Source organism: Heterocephalus glaber, unplaced genomic scaffold (genome assembly GCF_053883595.1).
Source record: "Heterocephalus glaber isolate CG9 unplaced genomic scaffold, H.glaber_assembly_v1.0 deba00001504, whole genome shotgun sequence".
Taxonomy (NCBI): domain Eukaryota; kingdom Metazoa; phylum Chordata; class Mammalia; order Rodentia; family Bathyergidae; genus Heterocephalus; species Heterocephalus glaber.
In genome coordinates, this window is record NW_028258324.1 from 4,851,093 (window position 1) to 4,877,071 (window position 25,979).

The 25,979-nt window shown below is 36.1% G+C and overlaps 1 protein-coding gene across 8 annotated transcripts in view; it reads left to right on the forward strand.

The window, feature by feature from the left end:
- Window positions 1-25,979, forward strand: part of Dock3 (dedicator of cytokinesis 3) — a 633,495-nt gene that overhangs the window by 323,858 nt on the left and 283,658 nt on the right. For all 8 annotated transcript variants that reach the window (XM_004834160.4, XM_087186904.1, XM_087186907.1 and 5 more), the window contains one exon: window positions 3,684-3,768. In XM_004834160.4, coding sequence (XP_004834217.2) covers window positions 3,684-3,768 — 85 coding nt within the window. The remainder of the gene's footprint in view (window positions 1-3,683; window positions 3,769-25,979) is intronic.

Sequence of the window (25,979 nt, forward strand, 5' to 3'; positions counted from 1 at the left end):
GGCAGGCAGTGGAACCATTGAGCTAAATCCCCGGCCCCCTTGAATATTTTTATGTGGTCCTTAAAAACATATCCCAAAAATCCATTGATCATATAGCAATAAAAATACTTTGGGTAAAAAAAAAGAAATAGTATCTTTTGTGAATTCATGAAATTAAAGAAAAATCATTAATAAATTTATAATTCTAGTTATTTTACTTTTTTTCCCCCTCACTCTCCCTGTCATTGCTTTATCCCTCCCTCTCTTTTCTGATTTCTCTTTCAGATTTTCACCTATCCTAACCCATCCATATCCCTTTCTTACCACTTGGCTTTTATGCTTCATCAAGGTAATTGCTTTTAGATTAAGCAACACAAGAAGTAGTTTGATTTGTCACATGCGAAACGTACCTCTCAGTGAGTTTCCCCTGGAAACATGTTTAGCTAGGACTCAGAAAGGTTTGTGGCTCAGCACTTTCTCTTTAAGGGTATAATGATACTTTCCAGCTTCAGGACATCTGAAATTAATTGAAATTCCCAATGACTTTTCAGTCAGGGTTCCTCTGATACTTGGTCTTGTGCTCACCAGTGTCTTACTGTATTCCAGAAGTCTGGGATGGGTTCTAGCTCTATTTAGTGGTGGTCAAAACCCTTCAAGCTTTATGTTCCACTGTGTGTGTTTCTGCCTGCCTCTTCTCATCTCGTCTCATCTTGTCTTTGTCTCTCTGAAAAATGTTTAGTAAAAGATGGCTGTTGTTATTTATATATTTTATGTTGTATAAATAGGCTGTGCTTTTATTAGTATACTTATTTGTATACTCTATTTATTAAAAGTATTAGAAAAGGACAATGCCCACAGAAGTTTTATCTTAAATATCTCCATGCTTTCTCAACTAATTCTGAGAGAGAACTAAGGCCTAATGTCCTCAAACATCTACTGTAATTACTTAACTTTACCTTATTTTCTATGTTTCAGATTTGTCTGTTTCAGATTATATTCTGTGATTCAGATAAGTATCACCAGGAGAAAAAGACAAAATAGACTAGAATATAGGACAGTGGTAGTGAACCTATGACATGCATGCTGCAGCTGGCTGTTAATTATCATTAAAAGCTCTAAAAGGTTCGCCATCACTGATAGAGAATATTGACAAGAAACGTAAAATTCAAATAATTTAATGTAGAGATTCAGGGCCTCAGAGACCTCTACCTGAAAGAATACAGAGTTGGGAGTATGTCTATTTTTCACTGCTGTATCCCCAAACTCATCATGAGACAAACATAGAATAAGCTCTAATAAATGTTCATTGAATTATTGGAATGGATGATTGATAAATGATAAGTGAGGGAAGTCCCAGTATTTTTGTAAAGACTATTCACCTTAGCAATTAGTAAGACTTTGAAAACTCATCTCTATGCTATATCTGTATGTATATATAGATGCTTGCTCCCTGCTTATGTCTAGCTGCTTAAAGAGTTTTTATTCACACACTATACCTGTTATCGCAATTCCTATACTTTAAGAGATAGTTTGGTTAATTATATAATACATCATAGTAATTACTATAGCAGTAGTAGTGATTCACTTTGCCAGGTGATGTGCTGAGTGCTTTACATAGATTAATCCTTACAACAGCCTATAATAGTCAGACAGAATGACTTGATAGAAAAGCTAAAATGCACACCAGGCAATCTGACATTAGCACTCATGCTCCTGATTACTCTGCTGCACTGCTTCCTTTTGCTGTGAAGATAGACAAGAAACTATGTTGATAATTCCCTGTATTCACTGTTCACAAGTAAGCCATAAGAAGTAGCCAGGAACCTCTTCATCTTGGTGAAATTAGTAATCAACATGTATTGCTTCTCACATGCAACATCTTTGGTTCTTCTAAAAAGGATATTCACAAGTTTAACTTTTACCAATTATCCTTTCTCTGTTGAAGATGGTTTTATTAGAAGGAATTTAGCCTTCAGTTTTTATCAGATCATCCATTAGTCATTCTCTTATTTCTCAAGATAGTGAAATGAAGAAACTGAAAGGTACTGTGCTGTAGCCACTTCTAAGACAAGGAAATCACTCTGCTCTCAGGGTAAAAGGAAGATAAATAAGAACATTTGCTTGACTCAGAATTACTATATCGCATATATCCAGCACTCTTGGTTTAATAAATGATGAAACCTCAGAGGGTATCCATGGGATAGATGAATGGATATGTGGGTGAGTGGTTTACTCCATAAGCAAGCTAAGGGTGCCATAATGCTAAAACAGAGTTTGTGTAGATGTCGATCAGGCCCATCACTGTGTGATGCACTAACAAAGAGCACATATATTCAATTCTGGCCCCACTGACTTAGAGGCCATATGGGGTTTTCTTAAACTGTTTTATCTAAAACATCAGTTGTTTTGGATTATTTGCATAATCCTTTTTATGTTTGTTTCCTAATTTTAATACTTAGAGTATTCCACATAATATTGGCTTCTGCATTCAACTTCAACCAGTTGTGGCTGGAAAACATTTTTAAAATTCCATCTTTTTTTCTTGTAGTTATTCCCTAAATAATACATCCTAACAACTATGTACCTAGCATTTATGTTGTATTAAGAATTATACATAATACAGAAAAGATATAAAGCATACAGGAAAGTGTGCATAGGATATATGGAAATGCCATACCATTTTATGTAAGGGGCTTGAGCATTCTCAGATTGTGATAACCATGATGGGGTCCTGGAACCAATCCCCCAGGGTTACCAAGAGAACTCCAGTGTTTAAAGAATATGTATGTAATGTTGTTTCTTTATGTTTTTAGTTCAGAAAAGTTTAAGTGATATGACATATAATTAAAAATGTGGAAAACATCTTAACAGATCAATTTTGTAATTTCAGTTTCCTAATATATATACTAATATTATTTGTGTGATTTCCCACTGTTTTCCACATGCAAATAAAAGCATTTTAAATATTTGTGATCATACTTCAGAATTACCTTTATATATTATAAATTACTTTGGGTAGAAAGGATGTACACTACTGAGCCACATTCCCAGCACATCACCTGGCAAAGTGAATCACTACTACTGCTATAGTAATTACTATGATGTTTTATATAATTAACCAAACTATCACTTAAGGTAAAGGAATTGTGATAACAGGTATAGTGTGTGAATAAAAACTCTTTAAACACTAGACATAAATAGGGAGCAAGCATCTATATATACATATAGATATAGCATAGAGCTGAGTTTTCAACTCAACCGAAACATGCCTCTTTAAGAGGTTATTTTTATGTGTTTACTTTGCATTACAGATCTACTTGGACCCTGAATAATTTTTTCATTCTAATGAAAATCATGCATGGCTGAACCTTAAGCATACTAGAAGGATGGGGAGAAATAAAAAAATAAACATGAGTTATTAATAGTCTGTAGAAAATCATCCTTATTGTACACCAGGTTTATATTAGAAATATGATACTGAGAAATTCTTTTATCATCACAGATGGAATTGGTGGATCACTGGAATTGTGTCTACCTCATTTATTTACCCAAAGGTGAACATAATTAGACGTTGCTGTATATACCTCCTAAGGAAGTACTTGAACAGCTGTCCATGACGTCATGACAGTACAGCTTCCTAGGCACATGAAAAGAAATGAATACTGTGGACATGACATGCTGAATGTGGTCTTTCTCTTTATTAGGCATTTGGGCCTGGACCTTGTGCCTCGGAAAGACTTTGAAGTAGTGGATTCTGACCAGATCAGTGTCTCAGATCTCTATAAAATGGTAAGAAATCTAAGATGAAATGACTTATTTTTGTTCTTTGTTTTCCCTGATTATGTTTTGAAATAATATTTCTAAAATTATTCCTTTGCTGTTGACTCAATATATCTAAGAGACTTCTTTTTTTTAATTCATTACATTTATTAGTACATTTTAGGTATACATTATGATCACATTCATCATTGGGAATTTGTATCTGTACATGATATATCTTGGTTCTTGTTTTTTCCCCATTCCCCTTCCCTCCCTTTCTGAGGAGACTTCTTTATTTGGGTGGTACATATCACACTTGCTTCGTAAATGGAAATACTATAAAAAGATGGTAGACTTACACTGTCTAGGAAGCACTCTAATGTTGATTTTGCTCTGTTGGTTTTCCTTTAGCCTGTAATGGTTACTAACATATCTCTTTCTACCTACCTTTTAAGAAGAGAAAATAGATGAAGCTGGAAAGAGCCAATTGTGTTAATACGATGATTGAACCTGGAAATAATGTACCCATCCTTCTAGAGACTGCCTAATAGATCCTTAGATGTCTGTTAGTTATGATAAAAATGTAGCAGATTAACTGATGACTAAGGTTATGTTTTAGGGACTGGATGAGAAAAGGAAACTAAAGTAAAACAAATAAGCAGCAGAAACCTAAGGTGACACTCATGCTTAGACTAAAGGACTAGATATAACCTCATTTTGAGGAGCATATATTCAGTGAGTATATATTGGTGAGAATTAGAAGTTTTAGAATCTCTTTAAGAAAATGATAATACTTTTAAGGAACTTAGAGGATCCAGTATGCTGTCTAGCTGAGGGCCTAAGGAAATTTGCCTAAATAATGTAAAAGTAACCTATAAGTTACTTCTGCATATTTACTTGTATATGTTTACTAGTGTGCACATGCATTTGCTTTATGCTGCATGCACTGTTAAATGTGAGACATGGAGATTAAAAAATAAGCAAGACTTAATCTTTTCCTTCAAGAATATCACCACATAGGGTTTTAGTTCTTAACCTATCCTGAATCATAGAGGATTGATGACATTTCCTCCTATGAGAATGTAAGTATGAACTGTAGACAAAGCTTAAAAATCAGTTTTCAAGACTTTTCTTTTGTGGTGGTACTAGGATAGAACCCAGGGCCTTTGCACAGAGCTACATCTGCAGCCCATTTAATTTCTTTCTTTTTCTTTCTTTCTTTCTTTCTTTCTTTCTTTCTTTCTTTCTTTCTTTCTTTCTTTCTTTCTTTCTTTCTTTCCTTCCTTCTTTCTTTTCTTTTCTTCCTTTCTTTCTCTTTCTTTCTTTCTTTCTTTCTTTTTTTTTTTTGAGATACACTCTTGCTAAGTTTCCCAGGCTGGGATCAAACTTAAAATCTTGCTGCCTCAGCCTCCCAGAGTAGTGGCATTACCTATATGTGCCACACGAGGAACTAGTTTTTAAGAATTGATGCATGCTCTTTCCCATTGTTTGTTTCTAAAGCCTGTTCATGGGCTCCATGTTAGAAACTCTACTCTATGGAATCTTTAAATCACAAAAAATTTCCTTACATATCAGAATAGTGTAATTAAGGTATACACAGATGTTGTTAGAAGTCACTACTTATTCCCTAGTGATAGAAAAGAGAAGGAAAGACATTTCAAAATGGCACACAGGATAGGGAAATGGCAGTTCCTGGCAAAATAAGACATTTGATAACTTTGGCATATAGGTATATGTTAGTGAATGGGAGATGAGGCTAAGAAGGAGGAAAATAAGAGCTTTGTGTGCCTCAAATTAGAATACTCCAGTAGTCTGACTGAACCATGAAAGTAAAATGATCAGACATTTGGTTTTGATCATAAAATGGAGGTGGGTTGCTGTCATTAAAACAAGAGATGTTAAGCTTAGTACTTTGGGCTACAGCTGGAACAGTGAGAGTGGTAAGCAGTCGCTACACTTTGAATATATTTTGGTGTTAGAGTTGTTTATAGGTCGAATTGATATAACATGCGCACAAGCAAAAGAATATTTTTTGTTTCTGATAGAGATCCTCCTGAAAACAGAACAACAGTGAAATAAAAATGGGGAAAGAAGTTCCAAACATTAGAGACTGGGTCCAAGAGGCTCAGTATCTAAATAATGGAGTTTCAGAAAAGGAAACAAAGAAACTGGGCCTGGTAGCATACGCCTGTATTCCCAGTACTCTAGGAGCAAGAGGATCATAAATTGAAGCCAGCTGGGCAATTTATCAACTTAGCAAGATCCTGTCTCAATATTTAAAAAATAAAGAAAAGTTAAGAAAAAGGCTGGGGTTGTAGCTTAGTATGAAAGCCCTAGTTTCAATTCCCAACTAGTACTGCAGGGGTGGGGGGAAGGGGACAGAGAGAGGGAGAGAGCATATGAAAAATGTTCTCAAAACATAGGAAAGAGTTCCCAGATTTAAAGGGCCTAACAAGTATTTGGCACTTAATTCTGAAATTTTAGCTTATTGGAATATTTCCAGAGAGAAAAACAAGTCACGTATAAAGGATTTGTTGTAAAGATAGGATTTGGTTTCTTAATAGTAGTGTTGAAAACTAGAAAGGTTAAGAGTCTTATCAATTCTGAGGGGCGAAAACACCTAGAATTTTGTATTTCTGCAGCCACAGTATCAGTCAGTTAGGAGAGTAGCCTAAAGAGAATTTTGGTCGCTCCAAGTCTCAAAACAACTCTCTTTAGCTACCCTTTAGGAAAGTACTGAAGAATAAATTATTCCTTTAAAATGAAGGAGTAAACCAAAAGATACAACTGTGTGCTGTTCAAGTAAGGGAGTTTGACCCAAGAGAAAAGTGCGAAGAATTCTGAGGTGAACAGAGAGAAGTCACAGAATGGCAGTTGTGTAATAAATTTAGAGTAACTTGAGAACTGGTCCACATTAATGCAGACACCAAAGGGCAACCAGGAAGGGTATCTCCAGTAGAAAAACTAGACATACTTAACAACTTTCACCACAAGAAAAATGCTATTAAAAAGTATTTTAAGTCAGCATACTGGCACTTACCTGTAATCCCAGCTTTCTGGGAGGCTGAGGCAGGAATGTAATGAGTTGACCAGCCTGGGTCACACAGTGAGTTTTAAGTCTAGCCTAGACTATGTATCAAGACCCTATCTCAAAAATAAAGAAAAAACTTTTGTAGAGCTATTACAGATTATAATAAAAGACCATATACAATTGGCCTTCCCTATCTGCAGATTCATCCAACCTCAGATTGGAAATATTTGGGGAAAAAGTGTGTTGGTACTAAATTCTTTTTAACTTGTCATTAGTCCTAACAATTCCTAAACAATACAGTATAACCATTATTTGTATAACATTTACATACTATTACATGTTTTAAATAATCAAGAGGTGATGTCTGTAGGTTATATGTAAATACCATTTTCTACAAAGGACTTGAGCATCTGTGGATTTTGAATCTGTGGGAGGTCCTGGAACCAATCCCTGGTGGATACCAAGGGATGACTGTAATTTAAAGAAAAGTATATGCTAAAGAAGATGTGGGTTTTTAAAAATAAAATGGAGTATTAATCAGTCATAAAAAATGAGAAACTAGAGACATTTATAGCTAAATGGATGCACGTTGAGGCAATACTCTTAAGTGAAATGGGACACAAATGTGTAAATACCGAATACTTTCTCTGGTGTGAGAAACTGAAAGTGTAAATAAGGATCAAAATGTATGATAGATAATGTGAAATAGGAAGAAAAGGTCCAAAGGGGAAAAAAAGGAAAGGAATAAATATGAGAAAAGGAAAACATGGAAACAAAGTCTTTGTAAATAGAGAGGGGTGGAGAGGTTGAAGGGAGGGCAAGGGAATGGGAAAAAAATAAGAACCAAGATATATCATGCAAAGGTACACATTTCCAATGATGAATGTCATCATATTATATACCTAAAATGTACCAATAAATGTAATGAATAAAAAGAGTATATGCTTAGATAACAATAGCAGAAGAAAAGAAATGTAACTGAAGCATATAACTTGACTCAGTAGTGAGTGATATTTAAATGACAAGTGATAAGATTGTAAATAATAGTTTGTGAGAAAGAGTTTCAAATATTAGCAAGACAGGTGAAGGAAAGAAGATTTAAACAAGAGTTAAAGTCCTCAGTGGCATAATATAAAAACTGGACCAACAGATAAGTCTAAAAAAGTGAACAGGTAATTCTAAAACTGGACAAAGAAAGAACAGTATAAATATGACACAGACATATTTGATAAATTCTTTAAAAAACATAGTAGAACTAAAAATACTTATTTGTGGAGAGCTTGAAAAGGTGGGGAGAGAGGGCTAGTTTCTAATGCAAGTTTTTTAGGGTCTTTACATTTTTTAAAAGTGCTTTACTTTTATTAAGTTGACTTTTTTCAAAAATACTAGTTTATCAAAACAGTCTAAAATCCAGGCCCTTGTGTTATTGTCATCTGAATTTTGTCTTTTTATCCCATGTATTTGTTTTTACATAGGAATAATTGGATGAAAAAAAGAAAGAGCTCACACATTTATTGAAAATCCTTAGGATTTTTATGTTAAATTACATGCAGACGCACACAGTAAATGTTTTGGTTAATCTTAACATTATTAGCAAGGTCCAAAGGAATATCCTGTTGTTTAAAATTTAAATCTATTATTGGGATTACACAGATGCCACTTTCTGCTATTTGTAGTGCTCCTTGCTGTACATTTTACACAAAGTTTTTGTGAATAGTATTATGCCTTAAGCTTGCATTGAATGCTTTTTTTTCATAAAAAGTAAACCTCAGTATTACGCTGAACAATAATGATTGATGAAAACTTATTTAAATACATAGTTGGATTTTTTTCTATGAGATAAAAACCAAAGAAATCCCTTGGAGTACTTCAGTTCTTCCTTCTGCCTAACAAAAGATCTAAATTTATTTTCAGCTCACAGAATTGATGTTACTCAAAATATAAAGCATTTCAAAGAGTAATGACAAAGAATTTGGGCTAATCTTTTTATTTTTGCTTAAATTATTTTATTGGTACATTTTAGGTATATAATACGTTGACATTTATTATTGGGTGCTTGTACCTGTACATGATGTATCTTGGTTCTTGTTTTTTCCCCATTACCTGTGCGCCATTCACCCCTCCCCCCTTCCCTATTTACATAGACTTCGTTTCCATTTTTTGCTTCTTTTCTCATAATTTTTCCTTTCCATTCTTTCCTTTCCCCATCTCCTCCCACCACCCCTACCCCTTTGGACATTTTTCCTATTTCAAAGTATCAATTATTAGTTATTAATCCTTTTAATCCTTATTTACACTCTCAGTTTCTCACACTAGAGAAACTATTTGGTATTTACAAATGTGTGTCCTATTTATTTCACTGAAGAGTATGGCCTCAATATGCATCCATTTAGCTATAAATGACTCTAGTTTCTCATACTTTATGGCTGAGTAGTACTCCATTTTATTAAAAAAAACCACATCTTCTTTATCCAGTTTCCAATTGATGGGCACTTGGGCTCTTTCCAAGCTTTAGCTATTACAAACTGTGCCGCTATAAACATGGGTGCACATGTGTCTCTGTGGTGTGATTTTTTAAATCTTTTGGGAAAATACCCAGCAGGGGAATAGCTGGGTCAAATGGGACCTCTAGTCCTAGTTCTTTGAGGTATCTCCATGCTGATTTCCATAGTGGTCGCACCACTCGCCACTCCCACCAACAATGGAGAAGGGTTCCTTTCTCCCCACACACCTGCCAGCATTTGTTATTTGTTGATTTCTTGACAGCAGCCATTCTTTCTGGGGTGAGATGGAATCTCAGTGTTGTTTTCATCTGTATCTCTCGAATGACCAGTGATGTTGAACATTTTTTCATATGTTTATTTGCTGCATTTACTTCTTGTTCTGAGAAATGTCTGTTCATTTCAGAAGCCCATTTTTGAATTGGGTCTTTGAATTTGGGGGGGACCTCTGATTTTTTTCAGTTCTTTATATAATCTAGATAGTAGCCCTTTGTCTGACTTACAGCTGCAAAAAATTTTTTCCAACATTGTACATCCTCTGTTACTTCTGTTGGTGGTTTCTCTTGCAGTCCAGAAGCTTTTTAATAAGATGAAATCCCAGTTATTGATTCTTTCTGCTATTTCGCGGGCTATTGAGATTTTGTTCATAAAGTCTTTTCCTATGCCAATATCTTCAAGAGTTCTGCCTAAATTATCTTAAACCAAGTTTAGTGTTTCTGTCTCTTTTATTTGTATTAAATTCTTTTATTGGTACATTGTAGGTATACAACACAATTACATTTCTCATTGGGAATTGTACCTTTACATAATGCAACTTGGTTCTTATATTTTCCCCATTCCTAGCCCTCCCTTCACGCCCTCGACCCTTCCCTATTTACAAAGACTTTATTTCCATTTTTTCCATTTCTCAGCATTTTTCCTTTCCCTTCTTTCCTTTCCCCTGCCCCTCCCACTACCCCTACCCCTTTGGACCTTTTATTCCTATTTTACATTATCGATTATTCATTCTAATCATTGGTACATTTTAGGTATACAGTATAATAACATTCATCATTGGAAATTTGCACCTTTCCATAGTCTCTCTTGGTTCTTATTTTTCACCCTTGCCCAGCCCTCCCTTCAACCCCTCCAGTCCTCCCTATTTACAAAGATTTTGTTCCTATTTTTCCATTTTCTCATATTAATCCCATTCCCTTCTATCCTTTCCCCTAGCCCTCCCACTTCCTTCCCCTTTACCCCTTTTCTTCCTATTTCACATGACGTATTATACATTTAGTCCTTATTTACACTTTCAGTTTCTCACACCAGAGAAACTATTTGGTATTTACACATCTGTGTCCTATTTATTTCACTTAAGAGTATCGCCTCAATGTGCATCCACTTAGCTATAAATGTCTCTGATTTCTCATTTTTTATGGCTGAGTAGTACTCCATTTTATTTAAAAACCCACATTTTCTTTATCCAGTCTCCAGTTGATGGGCATTTGGGCGGTTTCCAAGTTTTAGCTATTACAAACTGTGCTGCTCTGAACATGGGCACACATATATCACTGTAGTATGATTCTTTTAATTCTTTGGGGAAGATCCCCAGCAGTGGAATAGCAGGGTCAAATGGGACTTCCAGTCCTAGTTCTTTGAAGTATCTCCATACTGATTTCCACAGTGGTTGCACCAGTCTACATTCCCACCAGCAGTGGAGCAGGGTTCCTCTTTCCCCACAGCCCCGCCAGCATTTGTTATTGGTTGATTTCATGATAGCAGCCATTCTTTCTGGAGTGAAGCGTAATCTCAGCATTGTTTTCATTTGCATCTCTTGAATGACCAGTGATGTTGAACATTTTTTCATGTATTTATTTGCTATTTCTAATTCTTTATCTGAGAAATGTTTGTTCATTTCAGCTACCCATTTTTGGATTGGGTCTTCAAATTTGGGAGGTCTGATCTTTTTCAGTTCTTTATAGATTGGAGATGGTAGACCTTTGTCTGAGGAAGAGCAGGTGAAGATTTTTTCCCACATTGTGGGTTGTCTCTTCACACTGCTGGTGGTTTCTCTTGCTGTGCAGAAGCCTTTTAATAAGAAGAGATCCCACTTGTTGATTGTTTGTGCTAGTTCACGGACAACTGAGGTTTTGTTCATAAAATCTTTTCCTATACCTCTGTCTTCAATCTTTTCCTGTACACCTGTCTTCTACCTAACCTCTGTTCCAACTGGTTCACAGTTTCTAATTGAATATTTAGATCCTTAATCCATTTTGATTTTAGTTTAGTGCATGGTGAGAGATACAGGTCTAGTTTTAATCTTTGGCAAGTTGAAGCCCAGTTTGTCCAGCACCATTTATTAAAGAGGCTATCTTTCCTCCAGTGAGGGTGTTTGGCTCCTTTATCGAAGATGAGATGGCTGAGTGTGTCTGGCATTGTTTCTGCATCTTCTAATCTGTTCCACTGGTCCTCAGGTCTGTTTCTTTGCCAGTACCATGGTGTTTTTATCACAGTAGCTTTGTAGTATAGTTGCAGGTTGGGGATTGTGATACCCCCTGCTATGTCTCTGTTACCTAGAATTGCTTTTGCTATTCTGGGTCTCTTCTTGTTCCAAATGAATTTTTAGTTTGTTTTCTCAAGGTCTATGAAGTATGCTTCTGAGATCTCAATTGGAATTGCATTAAATCTATATAGCAGTTTTGGACGTATGGCCATTTTCACTCTATTAATCCTTCCTACCCAGGAGCAAAGGATGTCTGTCCATTTTCTGATATCATCTTCAATCTCTCTTTTCAGAGTGCCATAGTTTTCAGAGAAGAGGTCTTTGATTTCTTTCGTTAGGATGATTCCTAGGTCTTTCAGTTTTGTGGATGCTGTTGTGAAAGGAATTCTTTGCCCTATTCCTCTCAGTGAGTCTGTCATTGGTGTAGAGGAAAGCTATTGATTTTTGTGTGTTGACCTTGTAACCAGCTACTTGACTGAATTTGGTTATTAAGTCTAGAAGACTTTTGGTGGAGTTCTTGGGGTCTTCTATATAGAGTATCATGTCATCTGCAAATAATGACAGTTTGACTTCTTCATTACCTATCTTTATTCCTTTAATTTCTTTCTCTCTCTTGTCTAATTGCAGTGGCTAATGTTTCCAGAACTATATTGAACAAGAGTGGTGATAGTGGACATCCTTGTCTTTTGCCTGATTTGAGTGTGAAAGATTTCAGTTTTTGACCATTTAGTATGATATTGGCTGTTGGTTTGTCATAGATGGCTTCTATCAGTTTGAGGTAGAGACCATCTATTCCAATTTTTTCTAGAGTTTTTATCATAAATACATGTTAGATTTTGTCAAATGCTTTTTCTGCATCTACAGAGATAATCATATGGTTTTTGTCCTTGGCTCTATTGATATAGTGTATTACATTGATTGATTTGCATTTGTTGAACCATCCCTGCATCCCTGGGATGAATCCCACTTGATCAGGGTGTATGATCTTCTGCATTCTCTTTGCCATTATCTTGTTAAGGAGTTTTGTATCTGTGTTCATTAGTGAGATTGGCCTATAGTTCTCTTTTTCAGGTGGGTCTTTCTCTGCTTTGGAGATCAAGGTGATGCTTGCTTTCAGGAATGAATTTGGGAGTATTGCTTCCCTTTCAATTTCATTGAAGAGTTTAAACAGTAGTTGCAGCAGTTCCTCTGTAAATGTCTTATAGAATTCAGCAGTGAAGCCATCAGGCCCGGGCTTTTCTTAGTTGATAAGTTTTTAATGACATTTTCAATTTCATTGGTTGATATTGGGTTGTTCAGAATTTTTAGGTCTTCTTCGTTCAACTTTGGTAATTCGTATGTATCTAGGAATCTGTCCATTTCTTCTGTGTTTTCCATTTTATTAGAGTACAGGTTCTCGAAGTAGGTATTGATGACCCTCTGGATTTCTGCTGGTTCTGTTGTGACTTCGCCTTTTTCATTCTTAATTGCATGGATTTGAGCCTTTTCTTTCCTTTTTTTGATAAGGTTGGCTAAAGGTTTATTGATTTTATTTATTCTTTCAAAAAACCAACTCTTTGATTTATTAATTTTTAGTATCATTCTCTTAGTCTCCATTGCATTGATTTTTGCTCTGATCTTTATAATTTCCTCTCTTGTATGAGCTTTGGGTTTGTTGTGTTCTTCTTTTTCTAGGAGCTTGAGGATCTGCATTAGGTCGTTAATTTGAGTTCTCTCTGTTTTCCTAATATGGGCATTCACTGCTGTGAATTTCCCGCATATAACTGCTTTCATTGTGTCCTATAGATTCCTAAATGTTGTACTGGCATCATCATTTACTTGTAGAAACTGTCTAATTTCTTCTTCAATTTCCTCTATGTCCCATTGGTTGTTCAGGAGGGTGTTATTCAATTTCCAGGTGTTTGTGGGAGTTTTGCTGTTTCTCATATTATTGATCTCCAATTTTATTGCACTGTGGTCTGATAATATACAGGGGGTAATTTCAGTTGTTTTACATTGACTTAGACATGTCCTGTGAGCTAGCATGTGGTCTATTTTGGAGAATGACCCATGTGCAGCTGAAAAGAATGTGTATTCTGATTTTGTGGCGTGGAACACTCTGTAAATATCTATTAAGTCCATTTGTTCAATAGCTTGGCTCAGTTCTAGAATTTCATTGTTAATTTTTTGTCTGGATGATCTGTCTATTTGTGATAGTGGGGTATTGAGGTCCCCCACTATAATTGTATTAGTGCTTATTTGGTTTTTCATGTCCATTAATATTTGTTTTGTATAGTTGGGGGCATTCATATTTGGTGCATATATATTTACGATTGTCATCTCTTCCTCTTCGACTGTTCCCTTCACAAGGATGTAATGACCATCTTTGTCTCTCTTAATTAGTTTTGGTTTGAAATCTACTTTGTCTGCAAGTAAGATGGCTATCTCTGCTTTTTTCTGGGTTCCTGTCGTGTGGAGAGCCATTTTCCATCCTTTTACTTTCAGTCTATGAATTTCTTTTTGAGTTAGGTGTGTTTCTTGTATACAGCATATTGCTGGATTTTGCTTCTTAATCCATTGTGTCAGTCTACTTCTTTTGATTGGTGAATTGAGGCCATTAACATTGATAGTTACAATTGAGAGATATTGACTCATCCTTGTCATGATGTTTTACTGTTGTTGGCTCTTATTTCTTTTTCCCCCTTTCCCTTTAGTTTCTTACCTTGTCTGGTGGCTTGCCTCTGTTGAGCCTCATGGAGTTGTGACCTTTGTTGCCTTTTTCTAGGATATTGCTTAGAATTGTTTGGAGTACTGGTTTGGTGTTCATGAAATTTCTCAAGTGTTCTTTGTCATGGAAATATTTAATTTCCCCATCAATTTTGAAAGATAATTTTGCAGGATCCAACAGTCTAGGTTGGAAGTTATTTTCTTTTAGGGGTTGAACTACTTCACTCCAGGCTGTCCTTGATTTGAGGGTTTGTATTGTGAAGTCTGGCATGATTCTGATGGGCTTTCCTTTATAGGTGATTTGTTTCTTTTCTCTAACTGCCTGTAGGATTTTGTTCTTCTGATGTGTTTCTGGGATCTTGACTATTATATGTCTAGGTGTAGATTTTTTTTGATCGTGGCTAGTTGGAGTTCTATATGCCTCACCTATCTGTATGTCCAATTCTCCACTTCTGTCTGGGAAGTTTTTTGTTACTTCTGTGAACAGTTTTTTTTATGTTAATTGTACTTTTTCCTGTTTTTTCGTGGACTCCTATCAGTCACATGTTATTCTTCTTTGCATCATCTAGCATTTGCTTAATTGATTTCTCATGGTCCCTTACTATTTTTAAGAAATCTCTTTTTTCATGGTCCTTCACCACAATCCTGTCTCTGCATGCTTTCAGTGGAGTTTTTAATCTCCTGAATATCTGTTTGAATCTGTTTGATGGATTCCATTTCTTTCTTATGTTGGGCGATCATGGTTTCCATTTCTTTCTTATGCTGGGCATTCCTGGCTTCCAGCATATTTCTGAACTCATCTATTTTTTTATTAGTTTCTGTTCTAGAACCTCTAATCATATCTTTCACTCTGCTCACCATCTCTGTAGTTATCTGGGAGATTATTTCTGCTTTGAATTTTTCTATAGCCTCATTCATCTGTTTTGTTACTTCCTGTGCTATCACTTCAGGTTGTACTCGTGGTTGATTATCAGACTTTTCCACCTTATTTCCCCCAGCATTTGCCTTTTGGGGGATGGAAGTCTGAGTTTGTGCCTTGCTTAAATGTCTTCTCTTTTTTTTTGTTACTGTCCTTGGTTTAGTTCCTGGGTTGATATTTTGAAGGTGCTTATTGTAAGTATCTTTGTTGCTTGTAATTAGAACCCTTATGGAATGATTGCTTCTCAGAGGTGTCTTCCAGATATAGCTGGTCTTTAGGTTTTGAGTCTCTAATGGCTCTGAGGCTATCTCATTTTCATTATACCAGGAAGGACAACTGATTAGATTAATCACAACACCTTAGCCCAAGTGATGCAATCAGCAACACAACACCATAGCATCAAATACATCTTAGAGAATGACAATTTGTGGTAGTTATTAACCTATCACCTTTAAAAATGAAGGGCCTCCTTCAGGGTATGTCTCTGCTACCACAATAGACAACATGGGCAGCAGTGTGCAGTTATAAGTCTCTCAGCTAGTTTCATACCCGTGAGATTCAGGCAGTTTTCTTTTTGCAAGTCCCAAGTTGAGCTCCCTGTCCTCCTGCAGGTTTGAACTCTGCAAGGTTCTATTGCAGGTTTCAGCTGCCTTTCCCCTGAAGAAAGTCCAGGTTCAGATGGGAGCTGATGATCCCTCCAACTTTCCAAGCACGGTGGTCTGATGTGCCTTTATTGCAGAGATTCTCTTCACTTTTCCAGTGGGCTTGTTTGCATCAGGGAGCCTGAGAGAGACCCTCTCTCTGTTGTTCACTTCTGCAGCTCAGGACAATGGCTTTTATGTCCCCCTGTGCCTCTGCAGTGTGGAACCAAGTAGCTGCACAGCCGGAAGGCGGGTTTGGGCCTGTTGTTGGAGGCGCCACCGTGGCTAAGCTTTGGGCTGGTCGGCATGCCCGTGGCAGGGATGTGGGGGGGTCCGCCTCACCCTGTGTTTGTGGCAAGCCTGTCTTGGTCACAAGCTGGTGAAGCCGAATTTGGGTTAACCTTAATTAGCCATTTCTCGTGTGAAATGGAACACTTGAAAATTACATAGTGTGAGAGTTTTTGTGGTACGATCTAACAGAATACATTATAACCTCCTAATTTATTGTTATCTTTCCACATTAGCATGCCTTGGGAGCTGTATTAGTCTGTTGTTTTATAGTACAAATTAATATCTTAATAGATTACTTGCTTATGTTTCTAGAATAAGTCAGTTGATTATTTACCAGAAATTAAGCATCATTGCATTGATGATCCTGACAATATATGCCTTATATTTCCTTGAAAGACTCTTGATACTTAACACAATTTCCAGCATATTTAGCAGGCAGTTAATTTTACTAGTCAATTGAATACTTTGTCAAAACTGCATAGTTTTTTTTTTCATGTTGGTATACTTGTATAGACTGAATGGTCTAAAGACTTCAAAGGACTAAAAACTACTACAGAAAAATTGGTGAAGGTGGTAATATAGTCTGCATTTTTAATTTATGTTTTTGATATACATTGCAAGGCAGTTGGAATACAAAGATAAATCAAACAATACTTTGTTCTCTTGGGAATGCCAAGTCTCAAATTAGGTATGAAACATGGAAACACAATATAGTACTAATATAAGTGATGATTAGTCTCAAAAGGCAGATACTGGCTCATATTGCCTGGCAACACTGCAGTGGTTTTTCCTTACATGCCATGAAAAAAGTTCTGAGAGCTAACTCTATGCCTCTTTTTTTTTTTTTTTTTGGTTGCTCGTGTGGTATGCTTTCAGACTAGGTTGAAAATTTCTTCCAAAATTTGATGCCTCTCAGTCTAAAATGGCATTTATTGTTTTCAACAGGGATGTTTCATACTGGTTAGTGGGTTTGTAAACTCTTCTATGTAGTTCTAACTGACTATTTATGACCTGTAAGATTTGTACTCATTTTTAGAGTTATCCAACAAATCTGTTTGACGAGAGTGACTTAATGCAGGTCCTGAATGTAAAATAATATAGTGGAGTTCATTTTAGTTCAGTAACCTTCCAGTGGGATATGGTTGGTAAACCATAGAAAGCCTGATTTGTATATTTGAAGTCTGGTTTAAAGTTCTTTTCCCCTTGCATTGGAATTGAATATAAGGCTTCATGCATGATAAACAAGTGCCCTACCACTGAGCTTCACTGTTTGCTCTTAAAAGTTTTTTAAAAACCAGTTTTACATTTTTTTGTGTATTCTGTGCAATAATTTATCCAGCTGTTGGAGACTTGATTTTATTATATTTAGTATGTATCATAGGAACATATGGATCCATGAATGAACATCAGTACTCAAAAATAATTACCTAAGATTGTTAATAGTGAACATGTTTTTTTTTATTATTGCATGTTTGTAATACAGAATAGTGATATTTGTTTTGAGGGAATTGATACATGCATATAACATATCTTGATCTCTTTAGCCCCCCTCTTCCGTTTTTACCTCTCCCCTTGATCCTTTTTCCTATCTCTGAGAGTTTCTCTTCTAGTTTCTTATCATCTCTCTCCTTTATTTTAGTCATTAATTTATTTGCATTGTAGGTTTCTCATATAAGAGAAAACGTGAGTCTGGTTTATTTCATTTAGCATGATGGTCTTGTGTTCCCTTCATTTTCCATTTAAATGACATTATTTCATGCTTTTTTATGGCTAAACACTATTTCATTGTGTCTGTATACCACATTTTCTTTATCCATTCATCTATCAGGGCATATCTAGGCTATTTCTAGAGCTCACCTGTTGTGAATTGCTCCATTATAAAATGAGTATGCGTGTATCACTATACTATGATGTCTTTAGATCTCTCTAAGAGAGGTATAGCTGGGTAATGTGATATTTCTATTTTTAGGACTTTCTGTACTGGTTTCAAAAGTGGTTATACTAGTTTATATTCCCATCAAAAACAATGTAGAAGGTTTCCTTTTCTCCCACTTCCTCACAGTATTGTATGTGTACGTGTGTGTGTGTGTGTGTGTGTGTGTGTGTGTGTCTTCTTTTTCTTTTTCTTGGTACGGGGGATTGAACTCGGGACCTTGGGCTTGCAAGGCAGGCGGCAGAACCACTGAGCTAAATCCCCAGCCCTTGTGTGTCTTTTCTTAATGGTAGCCATTCTGACTGGAGTCAGATGAAATCCCAAAGTCATTTTGGTTTGCATTTCCCTAATGGCTAAAAATGTTGAACTCCTTTTATACTTGTTGACTATTTGTACTTCTATTGCCAAATGTCTACATTTGTTTCATTTGTTTCTTTTTTTATTTGGTCATTTCTTTGGGAGGGGGGTAATTTTTTTACTTTCTTACCTATTCTGGTTACTAGTCCTCTATAACAAGAGCCAAGAATTTTCTTCCATTTTGTACGTAGTCTCTACACTCTGTTGCTTCCTTTGCTGTTCAAAAGCTTTTTAATTTTAGGTAGTCTCATTTGTCAGTTTTTAATATTCTGAACTCATGGATTTCTATTGGATTTCTTTTTTAAATTAATTTTACTTGTACATTTTAGGTGTACAATATAATGACATTCATCATTGGAAATTTGCACATTTACATAATCTCTCTTGGTTCTTATTTTTTCCCCATTCCCCTGCCCTTCCTTCAATCCCTCCATCCCTCTGTATTTACAAAGACTTGGTTTCCATTTTTTCATTTTCTCATATTAATTCCATTCCCTTCTTTCCTTTACCCTATCACTCCTACTTCCCCTTCTCCTTTGCCCCTTTTCTTCCTATTTCACAATATCTATTATACCTTTTAGTCCTTAGTTACACTTTCAGTTTCTCACACTACAGAAACAGGTATTTACACATCTGTCTTGTTTATTTCACTTAAGAGCATCGCCTCAGTGTGCATCCATTTACCTATAAATGTCTCTAATTTCTCTTTTTTTATGGCTGAGTAGTACTCCATTTTAAAAAAAATTTGCTTTATCGAGTCTCCAGTTGATGGGCAGTTGGGCTGCTTCCAAGTTTTAGCTATTACAAATTGTGCTGCTGTGAACATGAGTGCACATATATCACTGTGGTATGGTTCTTTTAATTCTTTGGGGAAGATATCAAGCAAGGGAAAAACTGAGTCAAATGGGACTTCCAGTCCTAGTTCTCTGAGGTATCTCCCTACTGATTTCCACAGTGGTTACACCAGTCTACACTCCCATCAGCAGTGGAGCAGGGTTCCTCTTTCCCCACAGCCCTGCCAGCATTTGTTATTGGTTGACTTCATGATAGCTGCCATTCTTTCTGGGGTGAGGTGGAATCTCAGCATTGTTTTCATTTGCATCTCTCGAATTACCAGTGATGGTGAACATTTTTTAATTTGTTTATTTATTATTTCTACTTCTTTGAGAAATGTCTGTTCATTTCAGCTGCCCATTTTTGGATTGGGTCTTTAAATTTGGGAGGTCTGATTTTATTTAAGTTCTTTATAGATTGGAGATAGTAGACCTTTTGTCTGAGGAACAGGAGGTGAAAATTTTTTCCACATTTTGAGTTGTCTCTTCACACTGTCAGTGATTTCTCTTGCTGTGCTGAAGCTGTTTAGTAAGAAGAGATCCCACTTGTTAATTGTGCTAGTTCACGGGCAACTGAGGTTTTGTTCATAAAACCTTTTCCTACACCAGTGTCTTTAAGAGTTCTACCTAACCTATGTTCCAGGCAATTCAGCATTTCTGTTTTAATTCTTAGATCTTTGATCCATTTAGATTTTAGCTTAGTAGATGATGAAAGATATAGGTCTAGTTTTAATCTTTGGCAAGTTGAAACCCAGTTTATCCAGCACTATTTATTAAAGAACTATCTTTCCTCCAGTGAGGGTGTTTGGCTCCTTTGTCGAAGATGAAGTGGCTGTTTGTGTCTGGAGTTGTCTCAGCATCTCATACTCTGCTCCACTGGTCCTCAGGTCTGTTTCTTTGCCAGTAGCATGCTGTTTTTATCACAGTACCTTTGTAGTATAGTATCAAGTTGGGGATTGTGATACCCCTTGCCATGTCTCTGTTGCCTAGGATTGCATTTGCTATTCTGGGTCTCCTCTTGTTCCAAATGAATTTTTGGATTGTGTTCTTAAGGTCCGTGAAGTATGCTGCTGGGATTATAATTGGGATTGCATTGAATCTATATAGCAGTTTTGGAAGTATGACCATTTTCACTATGTTGATTCTTGCTACCCAGGAGCAAGGGATGTCTTTCCATTTCTGATATAATCTTCAATCTCTCTTTTCAGAGGGTTGTAGTTTTCAGAGAAGAGGTCTTTGATATCTTTTGTTAGGTTGATTCCTAGGAATTTCAGTTTGTTAGATGCTATTGTGTAAAGAATTGTTTGCCCTATTTCTGTCTCAGTGAGTCTGTTGTTTATGTAGAGGAAAGGTATTGATTTTTGTGTGTTGACCTTGTATCCAGCTACTTTACTGAATTTGGTTATTAAGTCTAGAAGGTTTTTGGTGACGTTCTTGGCGTCTTCTATATAGAGTATCATGTCATCTGCAAATAATGACAATTTGATTTCTTCATTTCCTATCTTTATTCCTTTTATTTCTTTCTCTTGTTTAATTGCTGTGGCTAATGTTTCCAAGAGTACATTGAACAGAGATGGTGATAGTGGACACCCTTGTCTTGTTCCTGATTTTAGTGTGAAGGATTTCAGTTTTTGACCATTTAGTATGATATTGGCTGTTGGTTTTTCATAGATGGTTTTTATCAGGTTGAGGTAGAGACCATCTATTGCAATTTTTTTTAGGGCTTTTATCACAGATGCATGTTGGATTTTGTCAAATGCTTTTTCTGCATCTACTGAGATGATCATGTGGTTTTTGTCCTTGGCTCTATTGATACAGTGTATTACATTAATTGATTTGCATATGTTGAACCATCCCTGCATCCCTGGAATGAATCCCACTTGGTCAGGCTGTATGATCTGCATTCTATTTGCCAGTCTCTTATTAAGGATTTTTGCATCTATGTTCATTAGTGAGATTGGCCTATAGTTTTCTTTTTTGGTTGGGTCTTTCTCTGCTTTGGAAATCAAGGTGATGCTTGCTTCCAGGAATGAATTTGGTAGTAATGCTTCCCTTTCAATTTCACTGAAGAGTTTAAACAGTAGTGGCAGTAGTTCTTCCCTAAATGCCTTGTAGAATGCAGCAGTGAAGCCAGCAGGACCCGGGACTTTCATGGTTGGTACATTTTTAATTACATTTTCAATTTCATTTATTAATTTTGTGTTATTTGGAATTTGTAGGTCTTCTTCGTTCAACTTTGGTAATTCATACGTATCTAGGAATCTGTCCATTTCTTCTTTGTTTTCCATCTTATTGGCATATAGGTTCTCGAAATAGGTATTAATGATCCTCTAGATTTCTGCTGGATCTGTTGTAATTTCATCCTTTTCATTCCCAATTGCATGGATTTGGGCCTTTTTTTTTCTGATAAGTTTGGCTAAGAGTTTGTCAATTTTCTTTATTCTTTCAAAGAACCCACTGTTGGCTTCATTAATTTTTTGTATCCTTCTCTTTGTCTCCATTGAATTGATTTCTGCTCTGATCTTTATAATTTCCTCCCTTGTATGTGCTTTGGGTTTGTCCTACTCTTCTTTTTCTAGAAGCTTGAGGTTCAGCCTCAGGTTGTTTAATTGGGCTCGCTGTGTTTTCCTAATATGAGTTTTCACTGCTATGAGTTTCCCTCATAACACTGCTTTTATTGTATCCCATAGATTCCAATATGTTGTACTGACATTGTCATTTAATTGAAGGAACTGTCTGGTTTCTTCTGTCACCCATTGGTTATTCAGAAGTGTGTTGTTCAGTTTCCATGTGTTTATGAAATTTTTGTAGTTTCTTTTGCTATTGACCTCCAGTTTCATCGCACTATGGTCTGATAATATACAGGGGATAATTTCAATTCCTTTGCACTTAGTTAAATGTTTTCTGTGAGCGAGTTTGTGGTCTATTTTGGAGAACAACCCATGTGCAGCTGAAAAGAATGTGTATTCTGGTTTTACGGGGTGGAACACTCTGGAAACATCTATTAAGTTCTTTTGTTCAAGAGCTCGATTGTGTTCTAGTATTTTGTTGCTTATTTTTTGTCTAGTTTATCTGTTTTTGATAGTGGGGTTTTGAGGCCCCCCACTACTATTATATTAGTGCTTATTTGATTTTTCGTGCCTGTTAGTATTTGTTTTATGTAGTTGGGTGCACTAGTGTTTGATGCATAAATATTTATGATTGTCATCTCTTCCTCTTGGATTGTTCCCTTTACAAGGATGTAGTGTCCTTCTTTATCTCTCTAAATCAGTGTTGATTTGAAATCCACTTGATCTGCCAAAAGGATAACTACTCCTGTTTTTCTTTGGGTTCCAGCCACATGGAGTATTGTGTTCCACCATTTAACTTTTAGACTATGAGTTTCTTTTTTAATTAAGTGTGTTTCTTGTATGGAGGATGTTGTTGGATCTTGCTTCTTAGCCCATTCTGCCAGTCTGTTTCCTTTGATTGGTGAATTGAGACCATTAACATTGATGGTTATAACTGATACATATTGACTTACTATTGTCATGACTTTTTCTTTGTTTTGGATTCTCCCCCCTTTGCATTTAATTTCTTGTTGTACCTGATGGATTCATTCTGGTGAGCTTCGTCATTGTGATCATCATTGTGTTTTCCTAGAATCTTGTCTAAAATTTTTTGGAGTGCTGGTTTGGTATTCATGTAGTTCCTAAGTTGCTCTTTGTGATGAAAGTATGTTATTTCTCCATCAATTTTGAAAGATAGTTTGGCAGGGTATATCAGTCTGGGGTGGAGGCTGTTTTCCTTTAGGACTTGAAATACATCACCCCAGGCTCTTCTTGCCTTGAGGGTTTGCATTGAGAAGTCTGCTGCAATTCTGATGTGATGTGATTTCCTTTGTATGTGATTTGTTTCTTTTCTCTAACTGCTTGTAGAATTTTATTCTTCTTTTGGGTTTCTGGAATCTTATATACCTATGTGTAGATTTTTTTTGATGAAGGCTAGTTAGAGTCCTATATGCCTTATTTGTATGTTAAGTTCTTTTCCCCGACTTGGGAAGTTTTCTGCCGTCACTTCTGTAAACTGTTTTTTATGTTGTCTGCACTCTTTCTTGTTTCTTCGTTGGCTCTGATCAGTCTTATGTTGTTCCTCTTTGCATCATCTGTCAGCTGCTGGATTGATTTTTTGTGGTCCCTTACTATTTTGAAGCAATTTTTCTTTTCCTGGTCACTAATTGCAATCTTATCTTCTGTATCTAAAATTCTGTCCTCTCATTGGCTTATTCTGCCACATAAACTTTCAGTGGAGTTTTTAATCTCCTCAAAATCTGTTTGCATCTGTTTTATGGATTCCAGTTGTTTGCTGTGTTGGGATTCCATCATGTTCCTTAGCTCCTCTATTTTTTATCCGTGTCATCTCTAGACTCATTTATCATGTCTTGCACTATGGGCACAATCTCTGCTGTTATTTGAGAAATTATTTCTGATTTCATTTTTTCCAAATCCTATATTATTGTCAGTTCAGGGAGTCCAGGTGGTTGAGTATCAGAGTTTTCCATCTCATTCCCCTTTGGGCTTGCTTTAGGTGATCTGGGAGTGTGGTTTTGAGAGTTGTTTACATGTCTTCTCATTTCAACCATTGGGGGGGTGAGTCTGGGGTGGAGGAGAGGGATGTGTGCTGTTGACACCCGTGCAGCTCTGTTCCTCAGTGCTGGGGGCAGTGGTACAGTGGGGCTCCAGAAGGTTCACCTCCTCTGTGCTGTTGGCAGCTCTGCTCCTTGATGCTTCTATTGGATTTCTATTTAAGAAATCTTTGCCTTTTCCTATGGCTTCAAGTGTTTCCCTTGTATTATTTTCCCACAGTTTCAAAGTTTCTTTTTTTATATCTAGGTCTTTGATCCATTTTCATTTGATTTTAGTACAGGGTTAGAGGTACAGATCTAGTTTGTCTTCTTCAAGTGGACATCTAATTTTCCCAGCACCATTTGTAAAATAAACGACTTTTCTCCAATATGGTTTTGTTCCCTTTGTCAAAAATCAAATGGCTATATGTGCATGAGGTGTTTCTATTTTCTGTTCTATTCCATTTTTCTACATGCTTTTTTAAAAAATTCCTTCATTGGTACATTTTAGGTATACAATACGTTTACATTTATCATTGGGTGTTTGTACATGCTTTTTTTTTAACATGACTGTTTTGTGCTAGTAGCATGTTTTATGTTGTTATAGTTTTGGTGCATGGGTGTGTGTGTGTGTATGTGTGTGTCAATGTCACTTGTCATTGAACCCAGGGCCTTCATGCTGAGCTACATTACCCACCCTTTTTTTTTTTTTTTATTTTGAGAAAAGTTCTTACTAAGTTGCTAAGTTTCCCAGGCATCACAGTGCCCCTGCCTTAGCCTTCCAGAGTGCAAGATTCCCAGGCATGTATCACTATGTTCAGCATTGTACCTTTGCAGTATGACTTGGAAGTCAAATAATGTGTTGATTACAGTTTTGCTTTGCTTGGGATTGCTTTGGTTATTCTGAGTCTTTTCTGATTCCAGATGAATTTTAGGACTTTTTTCCTGTTCTGTGTAAAATGTGGTTGGTATTTTAATAGGGATTGCCTTAAATGTATAGATCACTTTTGATAATATTACCATTTTCACAATATTGGTTCTTCCGATCCAAGAACAAGGTATGTCTTTCCATTTTCCAATGCCCTCTTCAGTTTCTTTATTCAGAGTTCTGGGACAGGGGATTTAGTTCAGTGGCACCACGCCTGCCTCACAAGTCCAAGGTCCTGAGTTCGATCGCCAGTATCAAAAAAAATTTCTTTTTAGCAGATTTCTGTACTTTCCATTATAGTCTTTTACCTCCTTAGTTAGGTTGATTCCTAGAGGTTTGGGTTTTGTTTTTTTTTTGAGCTATTGCAAATTGAATTGTTTTCCTTATTTTTTTCTTTGTGAGTTCATTATTATTGTACAAGAATACTATTGAATTTTGTGCAATAAGTTTGCATTCTATAACTTTGTTTAATTTCTTTTTTAGGTCTAAAAAGGCTTCTGGTAAATTTTTGTGGATTTTCAATGTAAAGAATAATATCATCTGCAAATAGGGATAATTTGACTTCTTCCTTTCTTGTTTGTAATCTGTTTTCTTACTTTTCTTTTTCTTTTTTTTTTTTTTGGTACCAGGGAACACACTCAGGTCCTAGCGCTTGTGAGGCAGGCACTGGAAACACTAAGTTAAATCCCCAGCCCCTCTTTTCTCTTTCTTAATTGCTCTGGCTATGTATCAAGTAATATATTGAATAGCAGTTGTAAAAGTGGATACCCTTGTCTTGTTCCTGATTTTACAAAATATTTTCAGTTTTATTCCAGTCTGATGATGGTGTGGGTTTGTCACATGTGGCTTTTATTGGTGTACAGTGAGGTCCTACTGTACTTATTTTCATCAGGGTTTTTATCATGAAGCGATTTTGGATTTTTGTCTAAGGCTTTTTATGTATCTATTGAGATGATCATGTGGTTTTTATTCTTGATTCTGTCAATGTGGTATATTACATTTATTGATTTACATAT